Below are 23,685 nucleotides of genomic sequence, written 5' to 3'. Positions count from 1 at the left end.
TGCATAGATATTTACAAGTGTTATATCTTCTTGTTGGATTGTTCCTTTTATCATTAGGTAGTGCCGTTCTTTGTCTCTTGTCACAGTTTTCATTTTAAAGTCTATTTTGTCTGATATAAGTATTGCTACCCCCACTTTCTTTTCTTTGCCATTTGCATGGAATATCTTTTTCCATCCTTTTACTTTCAGTCTGCGAGTGTCTTTAGGTCTGAAATGTGTCTCTTGTATGCAGCATATACATGGGTCTTGTTTCTTTATCCAATTAGCCACCCTCTGCCCTTTGATTCAAGCATTTAGTCCATTGACATTTAAAGTAGCTATTGCTAAATATGTATTTATTGCCATTTTGTTACTTTTTGTTTCTGGGTGTTTTAGTAGTTCTTCTCTATTCCTTTCTTTTCCTCTTGCTCTCTTCCCTTGTGGTTTGATGGCTTTCTTTAGTGATATGTTTGATTTCTTTTCTCGTGCTTTTTTGCTTACTTATTATAGGTTTCTGATTTGTGATTACTATGAGGATCCTATATAATATTCTATGTATGTAACAGTCTGTGTTGAGTTGATAGACTCTTCAACTTGACCTCTTTCTAAAAGCTTTACTTTTTCACTTCCCTCCTCCCACATTTTATGTTTTTGAAATCATATATAGACTCTTGTTTAGTGTGTCTATCCGTTACCCTCTTATCATTGAAATAGGTGATTTTAGTACATTCATCTTTTAACATTCATATTGTCTTCACAGGTAGTTGATCTGCTACCTTTACTATATTTTTACCTTTACAAGTGATTTTATTCCCTGGTTTTTGCGGGGAGGGGGTGGAGTTGATAATTTTTTTATCTCTCTTTGTGGTTATCACTTTCCCACTTAAATCAGTCCCTTCAGCATTTCTTGTAGAACTGGTTTCTTGATGATAAACTTCTTTTTTTTTTTTTTTTTACACATTCATTCATTTATTCAACAGATATTTATTGGTCATTTGAAATGTCTCAGCCACTTTCCTAGGCACCTGAGATACTTTAGTGAACAAAACTGAGAAATTGCCTGCCCTCATTTAGCTTACACTTTAGTGGAGTGAGACAATAAATGGAAAATATAATCAGAAAGTTATAAGATGTGTTCTAAATAGAGAAGTACTAGGAAATACATATACCTGTACAGATTCGTATACATTACATTGGCACTGTACCCGAGGAAGCATCTGGTGTGGAGGGAACACTTTTGAAAGCAATTTTCTGGTGAGTCCTCAGGTGGCGGTGGTAGGTGGATGACTGGTGGTAGCTTCTCTGGCAAAGGGAACACACATAGGGCTTCTCCCCTGTGTGGATTCTCTCATGAGCCCGAAGGTTGGTTTTGTGGCTGAAGGACATTTCACATGTGCTGCATTTGAAAGGTTTCTCTCCTGTGTGAATCTTCTGTTGCACGCGTAGGTCTGATGCCTGGAAGAAGCCTTTGTCACACTGGCCACAAATAAATGTCCTCTCATTATTGTGTCTTCTTTGATGGGCTTTTAACCGAGACAGATACCTAAAGATCCTGGGACACTTCTCACATTTGTATGATTTGGGGGCTCTGTGGGATCTTTCTTGGTGTCCCCCACATGCTGAGTTTCCCTCAATGCTCTGGTGGGTAGGAACACACTCAGGCATAACCTGGTTTGCCCGGGAGAGAAACCCTGGTCCCACCTCTATAACGACATCTTGATAAGGGGGTCCTTTCAGGGACTCTTCCTGGGACCTGCAGGTGCCTAGACCTGCTCTTCTGGAGCTGAGTGGATTCTCCAAAGGAACACCTCCCTCTCCAGGCCCAGGCCGGTTCTCTCCCTGGATGATGAGTAGGGAAGGCGTTTGATTGTCTTGACTAGTCATACTGTCATTTACTTGACAAGTTTTCAAAGAAATGTTGCCACCATTTTCTTTATCTTCATCTCCTTGTTCTGTTTCCAGGGAATGATCTTTGGGAGTCCCGAAAGGGGTCCCCATGTTCTCTCCAGTTGGGGTTCCTGTTAACAACTGTTTTGTGAGGTGAACGATGACTTCTCTTAAGGGCATGTTCTCAGAAAAGAGAGCGTCCTGCCCCTGCATGCAGACGTGGACTAAGCAAGGTGGCTTCATGCCATCATCGGTCAGATCTTCCATGAATTTCTCCAGGTTTCTGCCACTTGATTCCCATTTCTCTTTCAACATGGACCTGTCACTGCAGTAGCCATTGATCATAAATTGTTCCAGGACCAAACAAGAAATCATTTCATCCTTGCTTTGTTTTTCTGGCTGTAGCCAGGAGTGAAATAACTTATAGAGTCTTTGCAGTTCCTTCCTTGTACATGAGTTCTTGCCAATTTGAAATAAGCTGTGTTGAGTGCTCGGGAACTCAGAGATCCCCTCCCCCTCTTGGACAGCAGGTACTTGACTGGGATTAAACTCGTGATTTTCTAACCCAGGATCATTCCTGGATGGTTCACCTTGAAATGAGATTCTGAGATCTAAAGCCATTCTCAAAAGAATTCTCGGAGAGACACAACTTCAGGCATTCAGTCTCTGATGACTTGTTTCTCTGGGAATCTGTTTCAACAACTAGCGGATGCTTACAAACTCCTTGAATGAACGTCAAAGCAGGGAATCCTGGGCTGAAGGCGGAACTGCTGTGTGACTGGCTTTCTGTACTGGCTTCATCTGGTGATAAACTTCTTTAATTTTTGCTTGTCTGGGAAGCTCTTTATCTCTCCTTCCATTCTGAATGACAACCTTGATGGATAGAATATTCCTGGCTGTAGGTTTTTTCCTTTTAAAGTCCTTTTAGCACTTTAAATTCATCATGCCATTCTCTTCTCGCCTGCTGGGTTTCAGCTGAGAAATCCACTGATAGCCTTATGGGCTTTCCTTTGTATGTCACTTGTTGCCTTTCTCTTGCTGCTTTTAAGATTCTCTCTTTATCTTTAACTTTGGACATTTTAATTATAATGTGTCTTGGTGTGGGCCTCTTTGGGCTTATTTTGTTTGGAGCTCTCTGTGTATCCTGTACTTGGATGTCTGTTTCCATCCTTAGGTTAGGAAACTTTTCATCTAGTATTTCTTCAAATAAATTTTCTGCTCCTTTGTCTCTCTTTTCTTGTTCTGGGACACCTATAATACGAATGTTAGTGTGCTTGACTTGTCCCAGAGTTCCCTTAGACTGTTCTCATTCTGTCTAATTCTTTTTCCTTTCTCCTCTTCAGCTTGGGTGATTTCCTCTAGTCTTTCATCTAGCTCACTGATCCATTCTTCTGCATCCTCTACTCTGCTGTTGAGTCCCTCTAAAGAATTTTTCATTTCCAGCATTGTATTCTTCATTTCTGATTGGTTCTTTTTTATATTTTCCGCTTCTTTGGCAATGAGCTCACTGTGTTCATCCAGTCTTCTACCAATATCTGTGAGCATCCTTATGAGATTTTGTTTGAACTCTTTGTCAAGTAGGTCGCTTATTTCTGTTTCATTTATTCCTTTTTCTGGGGTTTTGTCCTGTTCCCTTGCTTGGAATCTATTCCTTTGTCTCCTCATTACGCCTCTTTCTCAGTGCTTGTATCTATGTGTTAGGTGAGTCGGCTATGTCTCCTGATCTTGGAGAAGTGGCCTTATTTATGTATGAGATGCCTTATGAGGCCCAGCAGTGTGCTTCCCTCTCATCACCTGTCCAAATGATCCAGGAGTGACCCCTTTGTGGGCTACTTGTGTCTTACTGCTGTGACAGGGTTGCTTTTACTGCAGGTACCCAGGGAGTCTAATCTTTCCTTCCCTGGCTAGCTGTTTGTAAATCCGGTTTGGGGAGCCTTAGCACCGTTGGCTACAAAGTCTATCACACACTCCTATTGCAGTTTTCCTCTTAATTGGGTTGGTGCCCAGTGTAGCTGGTTGCTAGGCTCAGGGGTTTACAGTTGCCATAGGCCTCAGACCTACAAGGCTGTTGTCTGTTCTCTTAGGAGTGCAGCTGAGTGGGGCTGGCCCTAGGCATGGGGCACTCAGTTTCTTCAGGCTTTGGAAGATGGGGCTGATCCTTTTTATGGTTATTTGTGAGGCACAGATCTGTGGCTGATAAGCCTCACCCCCCATAGGACTACACATACCATCAACACAGTCCTGGTGCATGCACACTTCCCAGCCCCCTGGAACATACCCCGATGCCCCACTGCAGAGGCCCCCACCTCTCCACCAATGCCCCCCACAGTTCTCCTGGTCCTCACACAGGCCCTGCCCCACAGAGGCAGACACACTCTCCTGCCTGTAGAGGATCAAGGCACCCAGTCAATGCAGGCTGACAAGTAGCCTGAAGGCTTGCTGTTGGGTGGGGCCAGTCCCTAAGGGGGGCTGCCCGCCCTGGCTGAACTGGATTAAATCTGTGCTCTAGTGGGTGTGGCAGACCCCTGGGCTACCAGGCCAAGGGAAGAACCTCAGTGGCGTCCACTGGGGTCTGTGTCAGCACGCCTGGACCAGGTCATAGCAGTGGCCCCCACCAATGTCTCAGTCTCCAGAGAGATCACTCCTCTCACCAAGAGGCCCCCAGAGCCCACCAGGTGAGTCTCGTTTCGCCAAAGGACTGTCAGCCTTCTGTGTGGTGATTTTAGGTTACTGAAATGGTGAGTTTGTGCGTGGACCCTTTAAGACCCGGGTCTTTTCAGCTTTTATGTGATAGCTTTTCTTGGGGATCCTCGCTGCAGTTAATAGCCAGCGAGGCCAGACAGTAAGAGCCTCGTCTCTGTTGCGCTAAGTCTGAAGGACGCTTATAGCTGTGTCCGCCCCTACTCTGGACCTCACTCCTCCAGGGAGGGTGGCTCCCGCCTGGCCAGCTGAGAAGCTCTGCTGCTCCCAAAGGTGGCTTTTTTCCCCTCCAGCAGGAATTTCTGCCTCTTCCACCTTCGTCAGGACTGTCCCTTGTTGTGGGGGTTCTTTTTATCCAGTTTTCAGTTTTCTATCCAGGGTAATTTTTCCAAAAATAGTCATAACCTGATTGTGTTCGTGGGAGGAGATAGTTCAGAGTCTGCTCACGCTGCCATCTTGACGAGATCTCCTCCATAACTCACTTTCAAATAGTTTCTGACTGAGAACTATAGTAAGAAAATATTTTATCTCATAACCTGTACACAAATAGTTACACCATATATGTTTATAGGTGTATACCTATATGTGTATAAACATTTTTACATAACAAGGCTTACTTGTGTGTGGGGTACACTTTACTTTAAAATATTAATGATACTGATTTTATGAGCCACTAGAGGGTAATGACTCTTGGTTTGAAAACACTGTATAAAGATTCAATCAGTTTCGGATTCTACTACCAAAATGATTCTGCCACTTTGGTCATTCAATCAGCAAACATTTATTGAGCGATTATCTTGTACCTGTGTGCACAAAACTGGCAGTCCCTAAGCTTGTGGAGTTTGTAGCCCTTGGGGAAGAGAGAAAAATAAACAAGAAAATGTGTCATTGTGAACTCTCATCTAAGCCACAAAGAAACTCCTAGGCAAGGTGTTTCACATGGGCGTGTGAAAGATACCAAGGAGAATCAGCTTTAGATCGGGCATAGGAGCTTGCACAGTGTGAGTTCAGCTGAAACTGGAAGGAAAGGACTCAGATAACCAGAGCAAGAATGAAGGAAAGCTTCAGAGGGGCTCTTGAAACTTGTCTTGACTAGACGAGTTTGAAAATTGTGCTTTAAGTTGTGCCTCAGAGGTCACTGATTATTTTTTAATGAACTAATTGTAATTAACCACATAAATAATGCTTTGCATAAATCATTTTCCCAAATGATTTTAATCTTCTTTCTGTTTAGTAGTTATCCCCATGGTCCACCACCCTCACCAGATTTCAGGCTTTGGTCGCATGGACATACCTAGTCCTTGTCTCCCAGAACTCCCGACCACAGCTCCTGTCCTCTGGCTCTTATTTAACCTCTTGGCAGCATGTGACGCAACTTTTCTGTTCTTATAACGCTTGCTTTCTTTAGCCGCTGTGAAACCTGGTTTTCTTTCTTTCAGAACCCTCTGTGGGCTCCTCTTCCTCTATCTAACCCATAGATGTGGGTAAAGCTCAGGATTTTGTCCTCAGCCCTCTCCCTTTTTGCACTAAACGCTCTCTTTGGCCACTTCATTGATTTGCCTACTTCCACGGCTGACATCACTTACGTTAGTTATGCCACCAGCTCCCAAATTTCTCTCCTATCCCAGATCTCTTTTATGGATTTTAACACTCCTGTAACCCACAAGCATTTCAAACTCGACATGTCCAAAAGAGAGCATGTTCTCTTTCCCTCAAAACCTCATCACCCTGCTTTTCTTCCTCTCACAGTGGGTGACAGCATCATCACCCCAGTTGTCAAGCCATTTACAAGAGTTACTCTTATTCGCCCTCTTTCTCACTCCTCACATCTAGTCAGTTCCAAAATCGTCATGATTTTGCCTCCTGAAAACCTTTTGAAACCACTATTTCAACTACTCATGTTTAGACCATTGTTAGATCTTGCTTACTTTACTGTGGCTGTCTCCTGACTGGTCTCATCGCCACCAGTCTCCTCCTCTTCATAACGTCTAACATAGAGATTTGATCTTATTACACCCTTATTAAAATCTTTTAGTGGCACTTGATTACCAACAGGAAGAATTCCATGCTCCTCATCATGTCACACAGGCCCTTCCTGGTCTGGTACCTGCCTGGCTCCAGCCTTAGCTCTCTCTCACCCTCATCTCTTTCTCTGTGCTCCTGCCACATGGAACTTACATGCTATTTCTTCTGCCCAAGACACTCTGAACTCCTCCACCTCCTTTCCCCTGGCTGACTTTTACTTATCCTTTGGCTCTCAACTGAGACTTCTCTTTTTTCTGGGAAGCTTTCTCTGACCCCCCAATGTAATGGATACTACTCTGTTATAATTGCTCATTTGTCTTTTCCCTCCAGTACAGTGTCAGCTCTTAAGGAGAGTGGCTCTGTCTGCTCTGTTCACCGTTTTAGCACCAGCTCCTGACACAATGCTGGTGCCTAGTGATACCTATTTGATTGACAAAGGAAGGAATGAAAGTGAGAGAAAGCCAGTTACAAACAAAGACGTGTACCGTTGTGGTTAAGAATGCAGGCTTTGGAGTCCACTGGATCTGGGTTCCAGTCCTGGCTCTACCACTGACCAGCCAAGCAAATTATTTCACCTAAGCTTCACTTTCCTCATCTGTAAACATGAGGATGTTAATACTTTCTACCTTGCTGGGTAAGTAATAAAATTAGAGAATGCATGCAAAGTACCTAGCACAGTGCCTGTAGCATAATTAGTATACAGTAAGGCTAGCTATGATTTCATTCCATTCTAATATATGAACAGAAAGAAATAAGAAGGAATCTGATTATCACTGTATTCTTTTTGACGATAAAAGCACGCATACGTAGAGGGCTACATGACCCCACAGCCAGAGATTGCTTGGTTAATATCAACAGACGTGATGCAAACTATTACGTGTGGCCCTCAACCCCTGAAAATACTAGTAAAAGGTAACTGTCTTCCCAGTTGGATAAAAATACAATTATCGTATGAGGTAAAACAAAATCTTTACTTGTTTAAGGATCTGTGAGCCTAACTACAGTATATTAAAAATGTGCTTTATACATGTGTGCTGCATGAAATAGAAGGGCAACTTCATTATAGCTGATAACAGATGGAAAAGATGTAAGGTTTCTGAACTTTTTCTCATGGAAACTACTGCCTACTAAGGTACCTCTAAAAGTGTTCTTTCTTTAAAAAGGAAAATAAAATGTAGATTTCTGTTAAAATTCACTGAACAGTATTGCTCCATTTACCCTTTATCTCATTTTCACTGAATTATGTATTAATAGATGATACTGATTAATTTACTTACACCTTGGTAACATTTCTTATACTCTTGCGATCTGTCAGAGAAGGCCTGGCCTACTCAAAATTTCATCTCTGTAGAGAGGGAAACACTTACCTGAGCTGACTCAAAGCACAGGGAGAGAGGCTCTCTTTCTCCTTCCTGATGTGGAAAGTTCTTCCCATTATGGGTTTTATCTAGTCTGATCCATGTGTGTAGTTTGGAGAATTGAGCTTCTCTCTCTGATTAATGTTAACTAAAACATTGTCTGGTGAATAAGTTTTCCCTGAGTATAGAAAGAGCACCATTGAAATAGTACTAGCTCTTTAATGTCATTAGGGCCCTATTTAGTTTGCTGGAGGAAGGAATAAGTGACACTTTGGCATTATGGTTATCATTCTGAACAGTATGCCTGCCAGTGGATTAAATCTTTACCTGTCAGAAAGGATCTGATTTATTTGGGGGCATTATTGCCTTGGTGACCCTGTTTGGTGTCTAATTTGTTTTTGGAGAAGAACAAAAAAGGCAACCTGAATCAAGTTAATATTTTCTTCTTAGAAACAGATTGCCTTGGTTATATTCAGGCTTTTATAAATTATCCTCATTTTAGAAAGTAACTGCTAACTGAAGCGAGCCAAACAAACTTGTTGAACAGCTAAAAACTGATAGAAATTCAGAAGCTTGAGTTGTTAATGATTTCCTTCTTGAAGAGATTGAAGAAGTTTAGTGACCCATGTTTTAGTTTTCATGAGTATTTCCAGAATTCAGCAGTACAATTTGCACTCAATTTTTCGGGAAAGATTTAGGTGCTTCTTACATTAATTCATGCCTTTTTTTCTTTTCCTGCCTCATGCTTCCTTCTATTTCATTGTTCCTCAGCACCCCTAAATAGACACTGGGAATGAAGAGAGGAAATTCAGGTTTTTTGTGTTTTCTCTATTTTTAGTGGTTGAAGGGTGCATGTGGCAATGCTGTTAAAAGCAGTCTAGCTTCAAGTCTGAATTTCAAGCTAGCCTACCATGTGTGCCTAGTCAACTGTGGAACATGCCGTCTCTATCCAGGGCCTTACTGTTCTGTGAGGTGAGACATCAATGAAGCATTCAAGAGTGATTAAAGTCATGCTTAAGTGCTGGTAAAGTGAAAAGACAAATTATTGGTAAGACTCTAATTGTAAAGCCTCCCAACTTAATGGTGTTTGTGTCCTTTCTTTGCTCAGAGACCTTCAGTGGTTCAGAGGATGAAGATCCTCTAAATTAGATGCTAGGTCCTTGGCCTGCGTACACTGTCAGCCTAGCCTCCTTTCCACCTTTATCTCCTGAGTTGCCCTGCTGGTATCGTATGCTTCAGCTGAGCTAAGCTGCTTTTGCCTGAGTGTGCTCTAGTTTTCCTCCTTGCTGTGCCTTTGCTTATGCTGCTTCCTCCACCTCAGGGTTTCTCAACCATGGCATTATTGACATTTTGAGCTGCATAATTCTTTGTTGTGGGGAGCTGTAATATGCATTGTAGGGTTTTTAGCAGTATTCCTGGCCTCTACCCTCTAAATACCAGTAGTAACCAAAAATGTCTCCAGACATTACCAGATGTCCCTGGGAGGCAAATTACACTTACAATTATTTCTGCCCTATCTTTCTGAAAATCTCCTACTCCTTTGAGGGTTCTGTCACCAAGCTGCACCAACCACTTTTCATTTTTTATTACTAACACCTACCAGTTTTCTAGACTATTGGAGATATAAAGCCTCCCAGACAGTTGTCTAACTCCTGCCATCATTTTAGATGATTTCATTATCCCCACAGATGACCCACCCCAGCACCATGACCTGTTCGCCTCACCTACCTCAGTTCACTCACTGTACCTTGTAGGTACCAGAAAATATACCGTCCCAAAAATCACTTATCAAATATCCCACTCGTCTACCACCACCTGCTATCCTTCTAGGCTGCCTGCTCAGGTGCCTTCCCTGCAGCGCTTCTTAGACTTCTTTGAGACCTCCAGCCCACTGAAACTGACTCGCTCTGCTACTTTATGTCCACTCCAACCCTCCCGCCTCCAGCCTCCACTTCCCTCCCTATCCATGGTGCGTCATTATAAACAGTCTCTTGCAAATACACTTGACTTCTCTCATTCTCCCACACTCAGACACTCTACTCACTGGTAAACCCAGCCACCTACAGTTTTTCTCCAAGAAAACCACATTATAATCATTGAGTTCGAAGTCTATCCCTGATCTCAGTCTCACAGTCTAAAGTCAAGCCTCCGTTTTATTCCATGTCATAGTTTCTGAACTTCTTCCTCACTTTGTCACAGTTTGAAATTAAAGTCTCCTTTCTCATCCTGATTTATGTCAGGTGGTCTATCTCACTCCCTTCCCCTCTTCCCTTCCTGCTAAACTTGGAGAAGAAAGCAGTGCACACATTTCAACAGCCATTAACAGCTGGACCTGTTCTGTTTTGGCGTTTAGCAATGTACTTGCTCTGAGTGGCTTCAGAGACAAATGTAGACCTCCCACCCCACCCCATATACTTGATAACAAGGGAGATGTGAGTGTTTTCTGCTACTATCAAGGAGACTAAAGTAATGAAATATCCTTTGGATAACTGAGTAGATGTAAATTGGGTCATCAGATATCTAAAACTTTAGGCAGTCTTTTGCCAGGAGACTGATATGACATTTAGTAGCAGGTTGTGTTGCATGGTTTGATATTTCTTCACACCTGCTTTCTGAATATAGTTATGTTCTTAATCTGATACCCAGGGTTGCATACTGCTGACGATAGACACAAGGCAATAATACTGTATTTTCCACATAAATGGAAGGAATTTTTGGAAACTCAGCTTTTTTGACGTTTTGAAATTGAGTATTTTTATTATTAATTGAACTGTAGAATAGAAACTTCATTTTAAAACGGTAATTGGTGCCCTTAGATAGCCAGCTCTTACTGACTGTATAATAATGAAAATAGAATTACATGTTTTGCTTGTATAATACAGTGTTTTCCATATATTAATGTACCCCAAACAGTGATCTTAATCACTAAAGATTACTTTCAATCTTTGTCTATAATTATCAGAATTGTGCCGACATTTTAACTGTTACTAGTTACCTTTGCATTGGTTTAGATTGTAATACAGACTGTTAAATCAAGTTTGTATGCCTGGGCACTTTGCCTGAATTAGAATGTGACACCTGCTATGTTTTTTAATCTGAGTGACAGCTTATGGCATCCCTCAAGCAGCACACATTCTGCCAATAAACATAAATGATTATGATAGCTCAGCATATTTTTAAAACCCAATGTGATGCATATAAAATAAGTAGCTTAAATTGTTTGAATTATTATCTAGTCTTAATCAACATGAACTAGGTCAGGTTCTATCCATTATAGTTGGTTTACTATGAACTTAAAGTCTATAAACATTAAACACTCTGGACCTTGAAACTGTTACACTGGGTACAGCTAAGCAGAATATAAAATTAACATGTAACTTAAGTCATTCAAAAATGTTTTGGCAAGATGTTTACATTTCTCTTAGTAGAAACTGTCTATAGTCATAACACACTCTCACTTCATGTTGTATATTGGCCTGCAAAATAAAACTGTCCAAAGGGACATATTTAGTTGCACCATTCTTAACCTTCCCCTAAAACCAAAAGAGTTAATTTTCCATTAATGTTTTTTGAAGGCTAGCTGAAATCATGGAGTAAGAAGAAACTTTAGCTTTTAATGACCGGAGATCTCATTTCCACTCTTTTAGCACCAGAGATCTCAGGTATCGTTCATGGAGCTTGGGCACTTTGAGATTTTTGAGAGTGCTTTTAATATCCAAAGTTATTAAAACATGGGGTAAAATGAGCTAAAAACATACAGGAGGACTTTTTACAAATTAAGAGATCATCTTTTTGTTTCCATTTGATTTTTGAAAGAACCTTTGTTGCAGTGCTTCTATCAACTAATGGGACCTGAGCCCTTGCGCTCTAGGAAAGTGCATAGTGCCTGGGACATGGCATCCGGTCATAATTCTTAAAAGTGTGCTTTTTCTTTCTGTGGCCTCTACCTAAAGTGAAATAGAATTTTGTTTCTGAAATAAACTTTAAAGTGGAATTAATTTGTGTCAGTGAGTCACTTCAAATTTTAAAACAAAGCTATCAGGAAGGGCGGAGCAAGCTGAGGTAGAGGGCATTTTTTGACTCCTGAGAGTTGTAAGCTATCAGCTGACTTAAAAGTCTATAATGTTTCCCATCAATTTAGTAATGATGATCAGTATGCCAAACACACACACACGCACACACACACACACAGTTTTTTCCCTTAAAAGCAGCACAGAATATATCTGCAAAACAGTTCAGTTAGATCTAACTTCAAATTTCTCTATCCTGTTAGACCAGAGTTAATTTTTTATGATCATTAGAAATAATACAGATGAAGGAAATAAATGAGTTCTCTTACAAAAACATTTAGAGTATGAACTACTAAACATAAAATGAGTTCTTAAATCCTGCTTCTATTGAGTACATCCTTTCCATTGCTCACAAAAGCATTTCTAGTTGTTGCTCTTAGAATAAATGGAAATTCCGGTGTACATAGCAAAGTATGGTATGTTACATGAAATGTTTAATAACCCAAAGGATAAATCCTAATCTATTTTCATAATTGATAACTCAGTGTACCTAAAGAGACTTAAATTAAAAGCTATATATTTTAAGTGACACTGACCTGTTAATGTGTTATGATTGCCTATGGTTTTATTAATCCCCGAAACATAAAACAGCGAAATGTTTGATGAAGTTTGTTGTGATTCCATGATCTTGTATTTAATGACTGAGTTTACATTTATGGTGATATAAGGTCGCTCTTCTTTTTGTTTATAAGAATTTTTAAGATTTTATTTATTTTTTACTTATACAGCTAACAAGATTTACCACCTAATCATTTTTAAGTGTACAGTTCAATGGTATTAGATACATTCATAGTGTCCTACCATCACAACCATCCTTCTCCATAACACTTATCATCTTCTAAAACTGAAATTCTTTACACGTTAAACAGTAACTTCCCATTTTCTCCTTCCTCCAGCCCCTGGCAACCACCATTGTACTTTATGTCTCTGATTTTTTTTGAGAGGTGGGGGGTGTGTGAGGAAGATTGGCCCTGAGCCAATCTGTTGCCAATCTCCCTTTTTTCCCTTGAGGAAGATTATCACTGAGCTGCCATCTGTGCCAATCTTCCTCTGTTTTATGTGGGATGCTGCCACAGCATGGCTTGATGAGTGGTGCTAGGTCCGCGCCTGGGATCCAAACCCACAAACCCCGGGCCATTGAAGCAGAGCACTCGAACTTAACCACTTTGCCACCAGGCCAGCTCCTATGTCTCTGTGATTCCGATTACTCTAAATACCTCATATGATTCATAAGTGAATCATAAAGTATTTGCCTTTTTTGTGACTGGCTTATTTCACTTGCCATAATATCCTCAAGGTTTATCCATGTTGTAGCATATGTCAGAATTTCCTTCCTTTTTAAAGCTGAATAATATTCCATTGCATATGTACCGCATTTTGCTTCTCCATTCATCCATTGATGGACACTGGATTATTTCCACATTTTAGCTCTTGTGAATAATGCTGCCATGAACATGAGTGTACAAACATCTTTTGGAGACCCTGCTTTCAAATGTTTTGGGTATACACCCAAAAGTGGAATTGCTGGATCATATGCTAATTCTATTTTTAAGTTTTTGAGGAACTACCATCACAGCAACTTAACCGTTTTACATTCTTTGCAGTAGTGCACAACGTTTCCAATTTCTCCTCATATTTGCCAACATTTATTATTTTCTGGTTTTTTCATAGTAGCCATCCTAATGGGTGTAAGGTGATATCTCATTGTAGTTTTGATTTGCGTTTCCCTAATGGTCAGTGATCCTGAGCATCCTTTTATGTACTTACTGGCCATTTGCATATCTTCTTCAGAGAAGTGTTTATTCAAATCCTTTGCCCATTTTTTAATCAGGTTTTTGTTGTCGAGTTGTAGGAGTTTTCTATATGTTCAGAATATTACTCTCTTATCAAATACATGATTTGCAAATATTTTCTCCCAGTCTATGGGATGCCTTTGTAGTCTGTTGATATTGTCTTTTGATGCAAAAAATTTTTAATTTTTATGATGTCCAATTTGCCTATTGTTTCTTTGTTGCACGTGCCTTTGATGTCCTATCTAAGAAATCATTGCCAGATCCAATGTCATGAAGCTTTTGCCCTATATTTTCTCATAAGAGTTTTATACTTTTGAGTCTTACATTTAAGTTTTTGATTCATTTTGAGTTAATTTTTGTATATGGTGTTAGATAAGGGTCCAACTTTTATTCCTTTGCGTTTGGATAACCAGTTTTCTCCGCATCACTTGTTGAAAACATTTGTCATTTCCCCGTTGAATTGTCTTGGCACCCTTGTCAAAAATAATTTGACCACTTATACAAGGGTTTATTTCTGGCTTTTCTATTCTATTCCATTGGTCAATATGTCTGTCTTTATGCTAGTACCACACTGTTTGGTTACTGTAGTTTTGTAGTAGGTTTTGAAATCAGGAATATAAGTCCTCCAGCTGTGTTCTTTTTCAACATTGTTTTGCCTATTTGGAGTCCTTTGAGATTTCATGTGAAGTTTAGGATGGGTTTTTCTGTTTCTGCAAAAATTGCCATTAAAATTGTGATAGAGATTGCACAGAATCTGTAGATCACTTTGAGTGGATTCACTTCTTAAGAATAGTGTCTTCCAATCCATCAACATGGAATGTGTTTCTATTTATTTATGTCTTTTTAATGATTTCTTTCAGCAATGTTTTGTAGTTTTTATTATATACATTTTTCCCTCCTTGGTTAATTCCTAAGTATTTTATGCGTTGTGATTCTATTGTAAATTAAATTGTTTTCTTAATTTCCTTTTTGGATTAATCATTCTTAATGTATAAAAATGCAACTGATTTTTGCATGTTAATTTTTTATCCTACTATTTTGCTGAATTCATTTATTAGTTCTAACAGGTTTTTTGTGCAATCTTTAGGGTTTTCTACATATAAGATCATATCATCTGTGAACAGAAATAATTTTACTTCTTCCTTTCCAATTTGGGTGCCTTTTATTTACTTTCCTTGCCTAATTGCTCTGACTAGAACTTCCAGTATTTTAATAGAAGTGGTGATAGCTCTCATCCCTGCTTTGTTCTTGGTCTTAGAAGAAAAGCTTTCAGTCTTTCACCTGTATGTTGTTCATTTTGGGTTTTTCATGTCTAGCTTTTATTATGTTGAAGCAGTTTCCTTCTATTCTTAGTTTGCTAAGTGTTTTTGTCATGAAATGCTATTGAATTTTGTCAAATGCTTTTTCTGCATCAATTGAGATGATCATGTGTTTTTTCCTTCATTCTGTTGATGTGATATATTTTATTGATCAATTTTCATTTGTTGAACCATCCTTGCATTCCAGGAATAAATCCTAGTTGGTCATGGAGTATAATCCCTTTGGTATGCTGCTGAATTCTGTTTGCTAGTATTTTCTGAAGGACTTTTCCATCAATGTTCTTACAGGATATTGGTTTGTAGTTTTTTTTTCCTTGTAGTGTCTTCATCCAGTTTTGGTATCAGGGTAATGCTGGCCTCATAGAATGAGTTAGGAAATTCTCCCTTCTCTTAAATTGTTTGAAAAGTTTGAGAAGGATTTGTATTAGTTCTTCTTTAAATGTTTAAGACAATTCACTGGTAAAGGCACCAAATCCAGGAATTTTCTTTGTTGTGAGATTTTTTATTACTGATTTTAATTCATTACTAGTTATAGGTCTACTCAGATTTTCTATTTCTTCATGATTTAGGTTCATAGTACTCTCTTACAGTTTTTTCTTTTGTTTCTGTAAGATCGCTACTAATGTTCCCATGATCATTTCTGATTTTAGTTATTTGTGCCTTCTCTATTTTTCTTTTGGTCCATGTAATAAAGGTTTGTCAATTTTTGTCAATCTTTTCAAAGAACCAACTTTTGGTTTCGTTAATGTTCTCTATTATTTTTCTATTCCCTATTTTGTTTATCTCTACTCTGATCTTTATTATTTCCTTCTGCTAGCTTTGGATTTAGTTTGTCTTTCTTTTTCTAGTTCATTAAGTTGTAATATTTAGGTTGTTGTTTTGAGATCATTTTTGTCTTTTGATGTAAGCATTTACCAAAAGATTTCCCCTGTAACACTGCTTTTGCTGTGTCCCATAAGTTTTATAATATTGTATTTTTGTTTTCATTCATTTCTCAGTATTTTCTAATTCCCTTTGTGATTTCTTTTTGATACATTGGTTTTTTAAAAAGTCTCTTGCTGGATTTCCACAAATTTGTGTATTTCCCAGTTTTAATTCTGTTGTTGATCTCTAACTTCATCCCATTGTGGTCAGAGAAGTTACTTTTTATGATTCTATCTTTTTAAATCTTAAAAAGGAGTTAATTTGTAGCATACCATATGGTCTGTCCTGGAAAATGTCCCATGTGCACACAAGAAGAATGTGTATGCTGTTGTTGTTGGGTTAAGTGTTCTGTGTATGTCTGTTAGCTCTAGTTGGTTAATTTTCTTTTTTAAGTCCTCTCTTTCCTTACTTATCCTCTGTGTGTTTGTTCTATCTTATTATTAATAATGATAACAGGGAATTGAAGTCTCCAACTATTATTGTAGAACTGTCTATTTCTCCCTTCAATTCTGTCAGTTTTTACTTCATATCTTCAAATATGAAATATATTGTATCGTTCTTTACATTTTTTGCTCTGTTATTACGTATGTAAATGTTTATAATTGTTATATCTTCTTGCTGTATTAAATTCTTTATTAATAGATAATGTCTGTCTTTGTTACTTGTAGCCTTTTTTGATATAAAGTCTATTTTGTCTTGTATTAGTATAACCACCCTGCTTAGTTTTGCTTACTATTTGCACAGAATATCTTTTTGCATTTTTTTACTTTCAATCTATTTGTGACTTTGGATCTAAAGTAAATCTCTTATAGACAGCATGGAGTTGGGTCATATATTTTTATTCATTCTGCCAATCTCTGCCTTTTGATTGAGAGTCTAATCCATTTACATTTAAAGTAATTACTGATAAAGAGGGACTCTTGTCGTTTTGCTATTTTTTTTCTATATGAGTTATACCTTTTTTGTCCTTCATTTCCTAAATTACTGTCTTTAGTGTTTAGTTGATTTTTTGTAGTGAAATGTTTCAGTTCCTTTCTCATTTTCTTTTGTGTATATTCTTTATCTATTTTCTTTGTCGTTGCCATGGGGATTACATTTAGCATCCTAAAGTCATACACTCTAATTTGAATTTATATCAGCTTAGCTTCAAAAACATACAAAAACTATGCTCCTTTACTGCTCTGTCCCCACCCCTTTAGTTTTTTGGTATCACAAAATTACATCTTTTTTCATTTTGTGACCAAAAACATAAATTAGTAATTCTGTTAAATGCATTAGTATCTTAAATTATGTAGAAAACAAAATATGTTATTACAAACCAAAGTTGTGATAATACTAGTTTTTAGAAAAATTAGTTTTTTAAATAATGTGTTCTTCTTTTACATCATGTAGAAAACAAAAAAGTAGAGTTACAAGCCACTGTTACAATAATATCAGTATTATAATTGCCCATGTATTTAGCTTTATCGATTTCTTTATTTCATGAGACAACTTCAAGTTACTGTCTAGTGTCCTTTCATTTCACCCTGCCAGACTCCTGTGAGCATTTCAGGGCAGGTCTAGTGGTCACAAACTCCCTTAGCTTTTCTTTACCTGCAAATGTCTTGATTCCTCTCTTACTGTTGAAGGACAGTTTTGCTGAATATAGGATTCTTGGCTGACAGGTTTTTTTCTTATAGCATATTGAATACATGGGTCCACTGCCTTTCGGCCTTCAGGATTTCTGATGAAAAATCTGTTTTGAATCTTATTGAGGATCCTTTGTATGTGATGAATTGGTTTCAAGATTCTCTCTTTGTCTTTCAAAAGTTTTCATTATATTGTCTTGGTTTGGGTCTCTTTGAATTTATCTTTTTTGGAGTTCACTGAACTTCTTGGATGTTTAAATTCACGTCTTTCATCAAATTTGGGAAGTTGTCAGCCATTAGTTTCTCAAATATTCTCCCTGCCCCTTTCTCTCTTCTGCTTCTGAGACTCCCACAGTGTCCCACAGGTCAGCTAGACTCTGTTTACTTTTCTTCTTTTTTCTCTGAGTTCTTCAGACTCAATCATTTCCAGTGTCCTATCTTCAAGTTTGCTGGGCTTTTTCTTCTGTCTTCTGAAATCTGCCTTTAAATTCCTCTAGTGAATTTTTCATTTCAGTGATTGTACTTTTTAGCTCCAAAATTTGTTCATGATTTCTTTTTAGATTTTCTTTTTCTTTGTCGATATTTCCATTTTGTTCGTGCATTGTTTTCTTGACCTTCTGCACATCTTCCTTTAGTTCTTTGAGCATCTTTAAGACGATTTGTTTTAAAGTCTCTCTCTAGTAGATCTGCCGTCAGGTCTTTGAGGGAGGGTTTCTGTTGATTTATTTTTTTCCTTTGGATAAGCTATACTTTCCTTTTTCTTTCTATACATTGTGATTTCTTATTGAACATTGAACATTTAAATCTAATAATTTGATAACACTTGAAATCAGATTCTCCCTCTTGCTCAGGGCTTGCTGTGTTTTGTTATTGTTTTTGTTTATTGTTTTTGATTGTTGTAGCCTCTCTTAATACTGAAGATCAATCTGAGGTCTAAATTTAAGGTCTTCTCAGGTCTTTCTGGGCTGTGGCTTTCCCTGGGCATGTACAGTCACTTTCTAATTTTTCCATATATACAGTTGTTTTTTAAAGAACTAGTCTTTATGTCTTGCTCCTAAATGACGAAAAGGAGAAAAATGGTAGGGGTGAGGCAACTGGCCTTTTAAATCCTCCAGAAGTCACTTCAGCTGGAAGGGAGGGTTACATCAATGGGAGAGGTACAACAACAATGGCTATCTTCCTCTTTGTCTTCTCTTCTCTCATCAGAAGAAGCAATCGGTGATCAGAAAACAGATCCCCAATATTTGGAGGCCAAGGTCCTTTTTGCTTACCTTGACTCCTGCAAACTGTGTTGATGCTGTTCCAGGAACATGTGCATGGCTGCCTTCCACGGAGCTGGGGGTCAGGGCTGGGTAGCTGATACTGTGCTAAGAACTGAATTAGATCAAAACTAACTGCAGTTTATGATCCACACCTTCCCCTGGAAGTTGCAAGCCCTCAATAGGCTACAGAATTCCAAAATAATTGCATCAGGCAGACTCTGCCAGTGCAGTTGTTGTCTTGGTAGAGAGACAGATTCTTGGTGCTTTCTACTCCACTATCTTCTCAGAATCCTCTCCCCTAAAGTCACTCTTGACTGTGAGAAACTCAAAAAGATCAATCCTGTAAGCACTGTAAAAAAAAAAGCCAAATTTGCCCATTATCTCTTTGCCACTCATTCTTGTAGGATCTCTCCAGTCTACCACAGACCCTTTCTTGAACTCCCAGAGCACTTCAGTACCAGTACAGCCCCTTGGATAATGTGTTATGCATGCTGCATACCATTACACTATTAGTTAGCTAATAACACCAGAGGAATAGAAGCTCAGGCACCCTCAAGTGTGATGTAGTCAGAAAAGGAGCAAATACGTTAGGTGGTGTCCTTGGCTATTATTAGATATCCAGGAAATTCTGGGGACCTGGTAACCTTCCTTATTTCTTCCTGAGCATCTAAGCTCCAGTTGTCCTAAAATGGCAGTACCAGTGCCACCACTGTCCTAGCTCTGCTTTTCTATATATATTGTTTTGTATTTCCCTCTCCTGGTTGGCTGATATTGCTCCTCAGAGGCTATAGCTTTAGACATGTGCACAGTCACCCTGGGATGACCGTGGTTTTAGCAGGGTTCGCTTTGTCTCTTTCCCTGATCACACTCAGCTGTTAGGCTTCAGTAATTGCCAGCGGATTGCTCTATTATTAACAATACCTTGGGGCATAAATTTCTCCATACTCTGATATACTTAAGTTCAGACTCCTTTGCAGGTTAGTTTTTTAGTTCAGTGTTTTAGGTTGTTCAGACCCCAGAAAGGCTCATCTTATTTCTTCTTTCCCTGGTCCTCTCTGGTAAGCTATCCAGCCTGTGCTTTAGGTTGTTTCTTTCATGAAGCTGACATCGTCTGCTTAATTGCTTTCCCTCCAGTGGTTTGGAGTGTGCCCTTAGGCTTGACCTTCCTCCCTTTCTGTTTCAAGTGAAAATCAGTTTCTTGTACAAGAGTTTTGGAGCCGTCTTTGTTACAGCCTGCCTCTCCTGTCCAAAATCTCTGAGCCATCACTCCAGAGCTGGGAGCCAGGATAATGATGTACTTCTTCTGAGTGACACACCTGCTTTAGGAGCAGAGTACAAGGTGAGGGTGGTAGCTTTTGATCCTTTTGGCTTGCCTCTCCAGTGTAGAACCAATAGCCTATAGATGACCTGGGGTGCAGGTATTTTCAGTGGGCCCCAGTATTTTCAGTGTGTCGTGCCTGAGGTTGATCTTCCACCCTATGAGTGGGGTCTGATTTAAAGAAGGGATTCCCTGACATCTCAGCTACACTTGCTTGGAATTTAGCCTCTGCAGCACGTTGCTGGGGGTGATGAGAAATGCTGGTGCCTACCACTCCCAGGAATATATTATAGCCCTTGATTGTACTAGAGGAAGATAATGGTCTAGAAAAATAGCTTGATTGGTAGCTAGGGAGAAAGGGAGCCCTGTATTTTTGGCTACACCTGTCTGCAGCAGAGTTTCCATTGCACTGAGCTTGGAAAGGAAGGAAGAGAGCTTGTTGTGGTTCAGATGCCACAGACTCTCACTATTCTTCCTCAGTTTTAGTATATTTTCTTGAATAAATAGTTCTTCATTTGCCATAGGCTCTTAGAACAATTTCCAGAGGCTTTAAATGGTGAGATTTTTTTTTAATTTTCCCCGTTTATGCTTGTTTTGCTGGGGAGCAGGTCTGCAGCACTAGCATCTCACTGCCATTCCAGAGATGGAACGTTTGCATTTAGTAGGCGTCTGCTGACCTAAAAGTAGTCCTTCATAATGCCAAGTGGTGGTTTTTGTTTAAGCCTACGGTCTTGAATTTTCTTGTTCACTCTTTTTAGTGGAGCTTTTTCAGGAGGAAGGTTTATAATGGATGCTGCATGGGATTATTCTGCCATGTTAGAGATTATTCTATAAATTCAATATGATAACTTTACAAAACATCATTAGAACTTTCCTATCTGGCTGAACAAGCCATTCCTTTCTTATATTTGGTACAATATTTTAATTAGGTTTTCAGTTTTAAATGATGAAGTGTTGATTCTTGTGTAAGGCCCTTGGACATTAAAAAAAAAAAAGGTTAAGGGCCAGACCCAGTGCTGTAGTGGTTAGGTTCATGCGGTCCACTTCAGTGTCCCGGGTTTCACAGCTTGGGAACCCTGGCTGTGGACCTAGCACGACTTGTCAAGCCACGGTGTGGTGGCATCCTATGTAAAATGGAGGAAGATTGGCAAAAGATGTTAGCTCAAGGTGAATCTTCCTTGCAACAAAAAGAAAGGTCTCTTCTTCTTGAAGTGAACACTCTCCATTTTTTTATCAATTTCTGGATAGACTTCATCCTGCTTGCCACCAGTAGTCTAATTTTTGTCCATCACCCATACATATGTCCCCCTTTATCCCTTTCACCCAACCCCCAATGCCCTTCCCCTCTGGTAAACACTAATGTATTCTCTTTATCCATATATTTATCATCTTCCACATATGAGTGAAATCATGCAGTATTTGTCTTTCTCTCTCTGACTTATTTTGATTGACATCATACCTTCAAGGTCCATCCATGTTGTTGTGAATGGGATGATTTTGTCTTTTTTTATGACTGAGTAGTAGTCCACATCTTCTTTATCCATTCATCCACAGAATGGCACTTGGGTTGCTGCCACATCTTGCCTATTGTGAATAGTGCTGCAGTGAACATAAGGGTGCATAAATCTCTTTGGATCAAGGATTTCAAGTTCTTTGGATAAATACCCAGTAGTGGGATAGCGCAATCATATGGTTTTTCTATTTTTAATTTTTTGAGAAATCTCCATACTGTTTTCCATAGCAGCTGCACCAGTTTGCATTTGCACCAGCAGTGCATAAGGGTTCCCTTTTCTCCACATCCTCTCCAACATTTATGTATTTTGGAGATCAACCCCTTGATGGGCAAATGATTTGCCAAAATTTTTCCCAGTCGATAGGCTGTCTTTTCATGTTGTTCATGGTTTCTGTTGTTCTGCAGAAGATTTTTAGTCTGATATAATCCCATTTGTTAACTTTTTCTTTTGTTTCCCTAGCCTGGGTAAACATGGTATTTAAAAAGATCCTTCTAAGACCAATGTCGAAGAGTGTACTGCCTATGTTTTCTTCTAGGAGTTTTATGGTTTCAGGTCTTACATTCAAGTCTTTAATCCATTTTGAGTTAATTTTTGTGTTTGGTGCAAGATAATGGTCTACTTTCATTCTTTTGCATGTGGCTGTCCAATTTTCCCAACACCATTTTTGAAGAGACTTTCCTTTCTCCATTATGGGTTCTTGGCTCCTTTGTCAAAGATTAACTGTCCATAGACGTGTGGTTTTATTTCTGGGCTCTCCATTCTTTTCCATTGATCTGTGTACCTGTTTTTGTACCAGTACTATGTGGTTTTGGTTACTATGGCTTTGTAGTATATTTTGAAGTCAGGGATTGTGATGCCTCCAGCTTTATTCTTTGTTCTCAGGATTGCCTTAGGTAGTCGGGATATATTGTTGCCCCATATGAAGTTTAGGATTCTTTGTTCTATTTCTGTGAAGAATGTCATTGGGATTCTGATTGGGATTGCATTGAATCTGTAGATTGCTTTAGGTAGTATGGACATTTGAACTATGTTTATTCTTCCAATCCATGTGCATGGAATCTCTTTCCGTTTCTTTATGTCTTCTTCAGTTTCTTTCAATAATGTCTTATAATTTTCAGTATATAGGTCTTTCACCTCTTTGGTTAGGTTTATTCCTGCATATTTTTTTCTTTTTGTTGTGATTGTAAATGGCATTCTATTCTTGATTTCTCTTTCTGCTAGTTTGTTCTTAGTGTATAGAAATGCAACTGATTTTTTAAAATTGATTTTGTGCCCTGCAACTTTGCTAAAGTTGTTGATTATTTCCAGTAGTTTTCTGTTGGATTGTTTAGGGTTTTCTATATATAGAATCATGTCATCTGTAAACAGCAAGAGTTTCACTTCCTTTCCAATTTGGATTCCTTTTATTTCTTTTTCTTGCCTAATTGCTCTGGTCAATACCTCCAGTACTATGTTGAATAAGAGTGGCAACAGTGGGTACCCTTGTCTTCTTCCTGTTCTTAGAGGGATGGCCTTCAGTTTTTCACCATTAAGTATGATAGTGGCTGTGGGCTTGTCATATATGGCCTTTATTATGTTGAAGTACTTCCCTTCTATAGACATTTTATTGAAAGTTTTTGTCAGAAATGGATGTTGGACCTTGTCAGATGCTTTCTCTGCATCTTCTGAGATGATCATCTGGTTTTTATTCCTCATTTTGTTAATGTGATGTATCACATTGATTTGCGGATGTTGAACCAGCCTGCATCCCTGGTATAAATCCCGCTTGATCATGGTACGTGATCCTTTTAATGTATTGCTGTATTTGCTTTGTCAATATTTTGCTGAGGATTTTTGCATCTGTGTTCATCAGGGATGTTGGCCTGTAATTTTCCTTCTTTGTGTATTGTCACTGTCTTGTTTTGGTAT

At 38.9% G+C, this 23,685-nt stretch overlaps 2 protein-coding genes across 2 annotated transcripts in view; one reads left to right on the top strand and one right to left on the bottom strand.

Moving 5' to 3' along the window:
* Positions 1 to 23,685, top strand: part of ITFG1 (integrin alpha FG-GAP repeat containing 1) — a 266,570-nt gene that overhangs the window by 47,283 nt on the left and 195,602 nt on the right. The window lies entirely within an intron of this gene.
* Positions 919 to 4,163, bottom strand: LOC139082428 (zinc finger and SCAN domain-containing protein 4-like). The gene has a single exon (XM_070613599.1). It carries the CDS (start codon positions 2,485 to 2,487, stop codon positions 1,168 to 1,170), a length of 1,320 nt encoding a protein of 439 aa, XP_070469700.1. The 5' UTR covers positions 2,488 to 4,163; the 3' UTR covers positions 919 to 1,167.

Source organism: Equus przewalskii, chromosome 3, assembly GCF_037783145.1.
Source record: "Equus przewalskii isolate Varuska chromosome 3, EquPr2, whole genome shotgun sequence".
NCBI lineage: Eukaryota > Metazoa > Chordata > Mammalia > Perissodactyla > Equidae > Equus > Equus przewalskii.
This window is presented reverse-complemented; position numbering and strand designations above follow the sequence as displayed.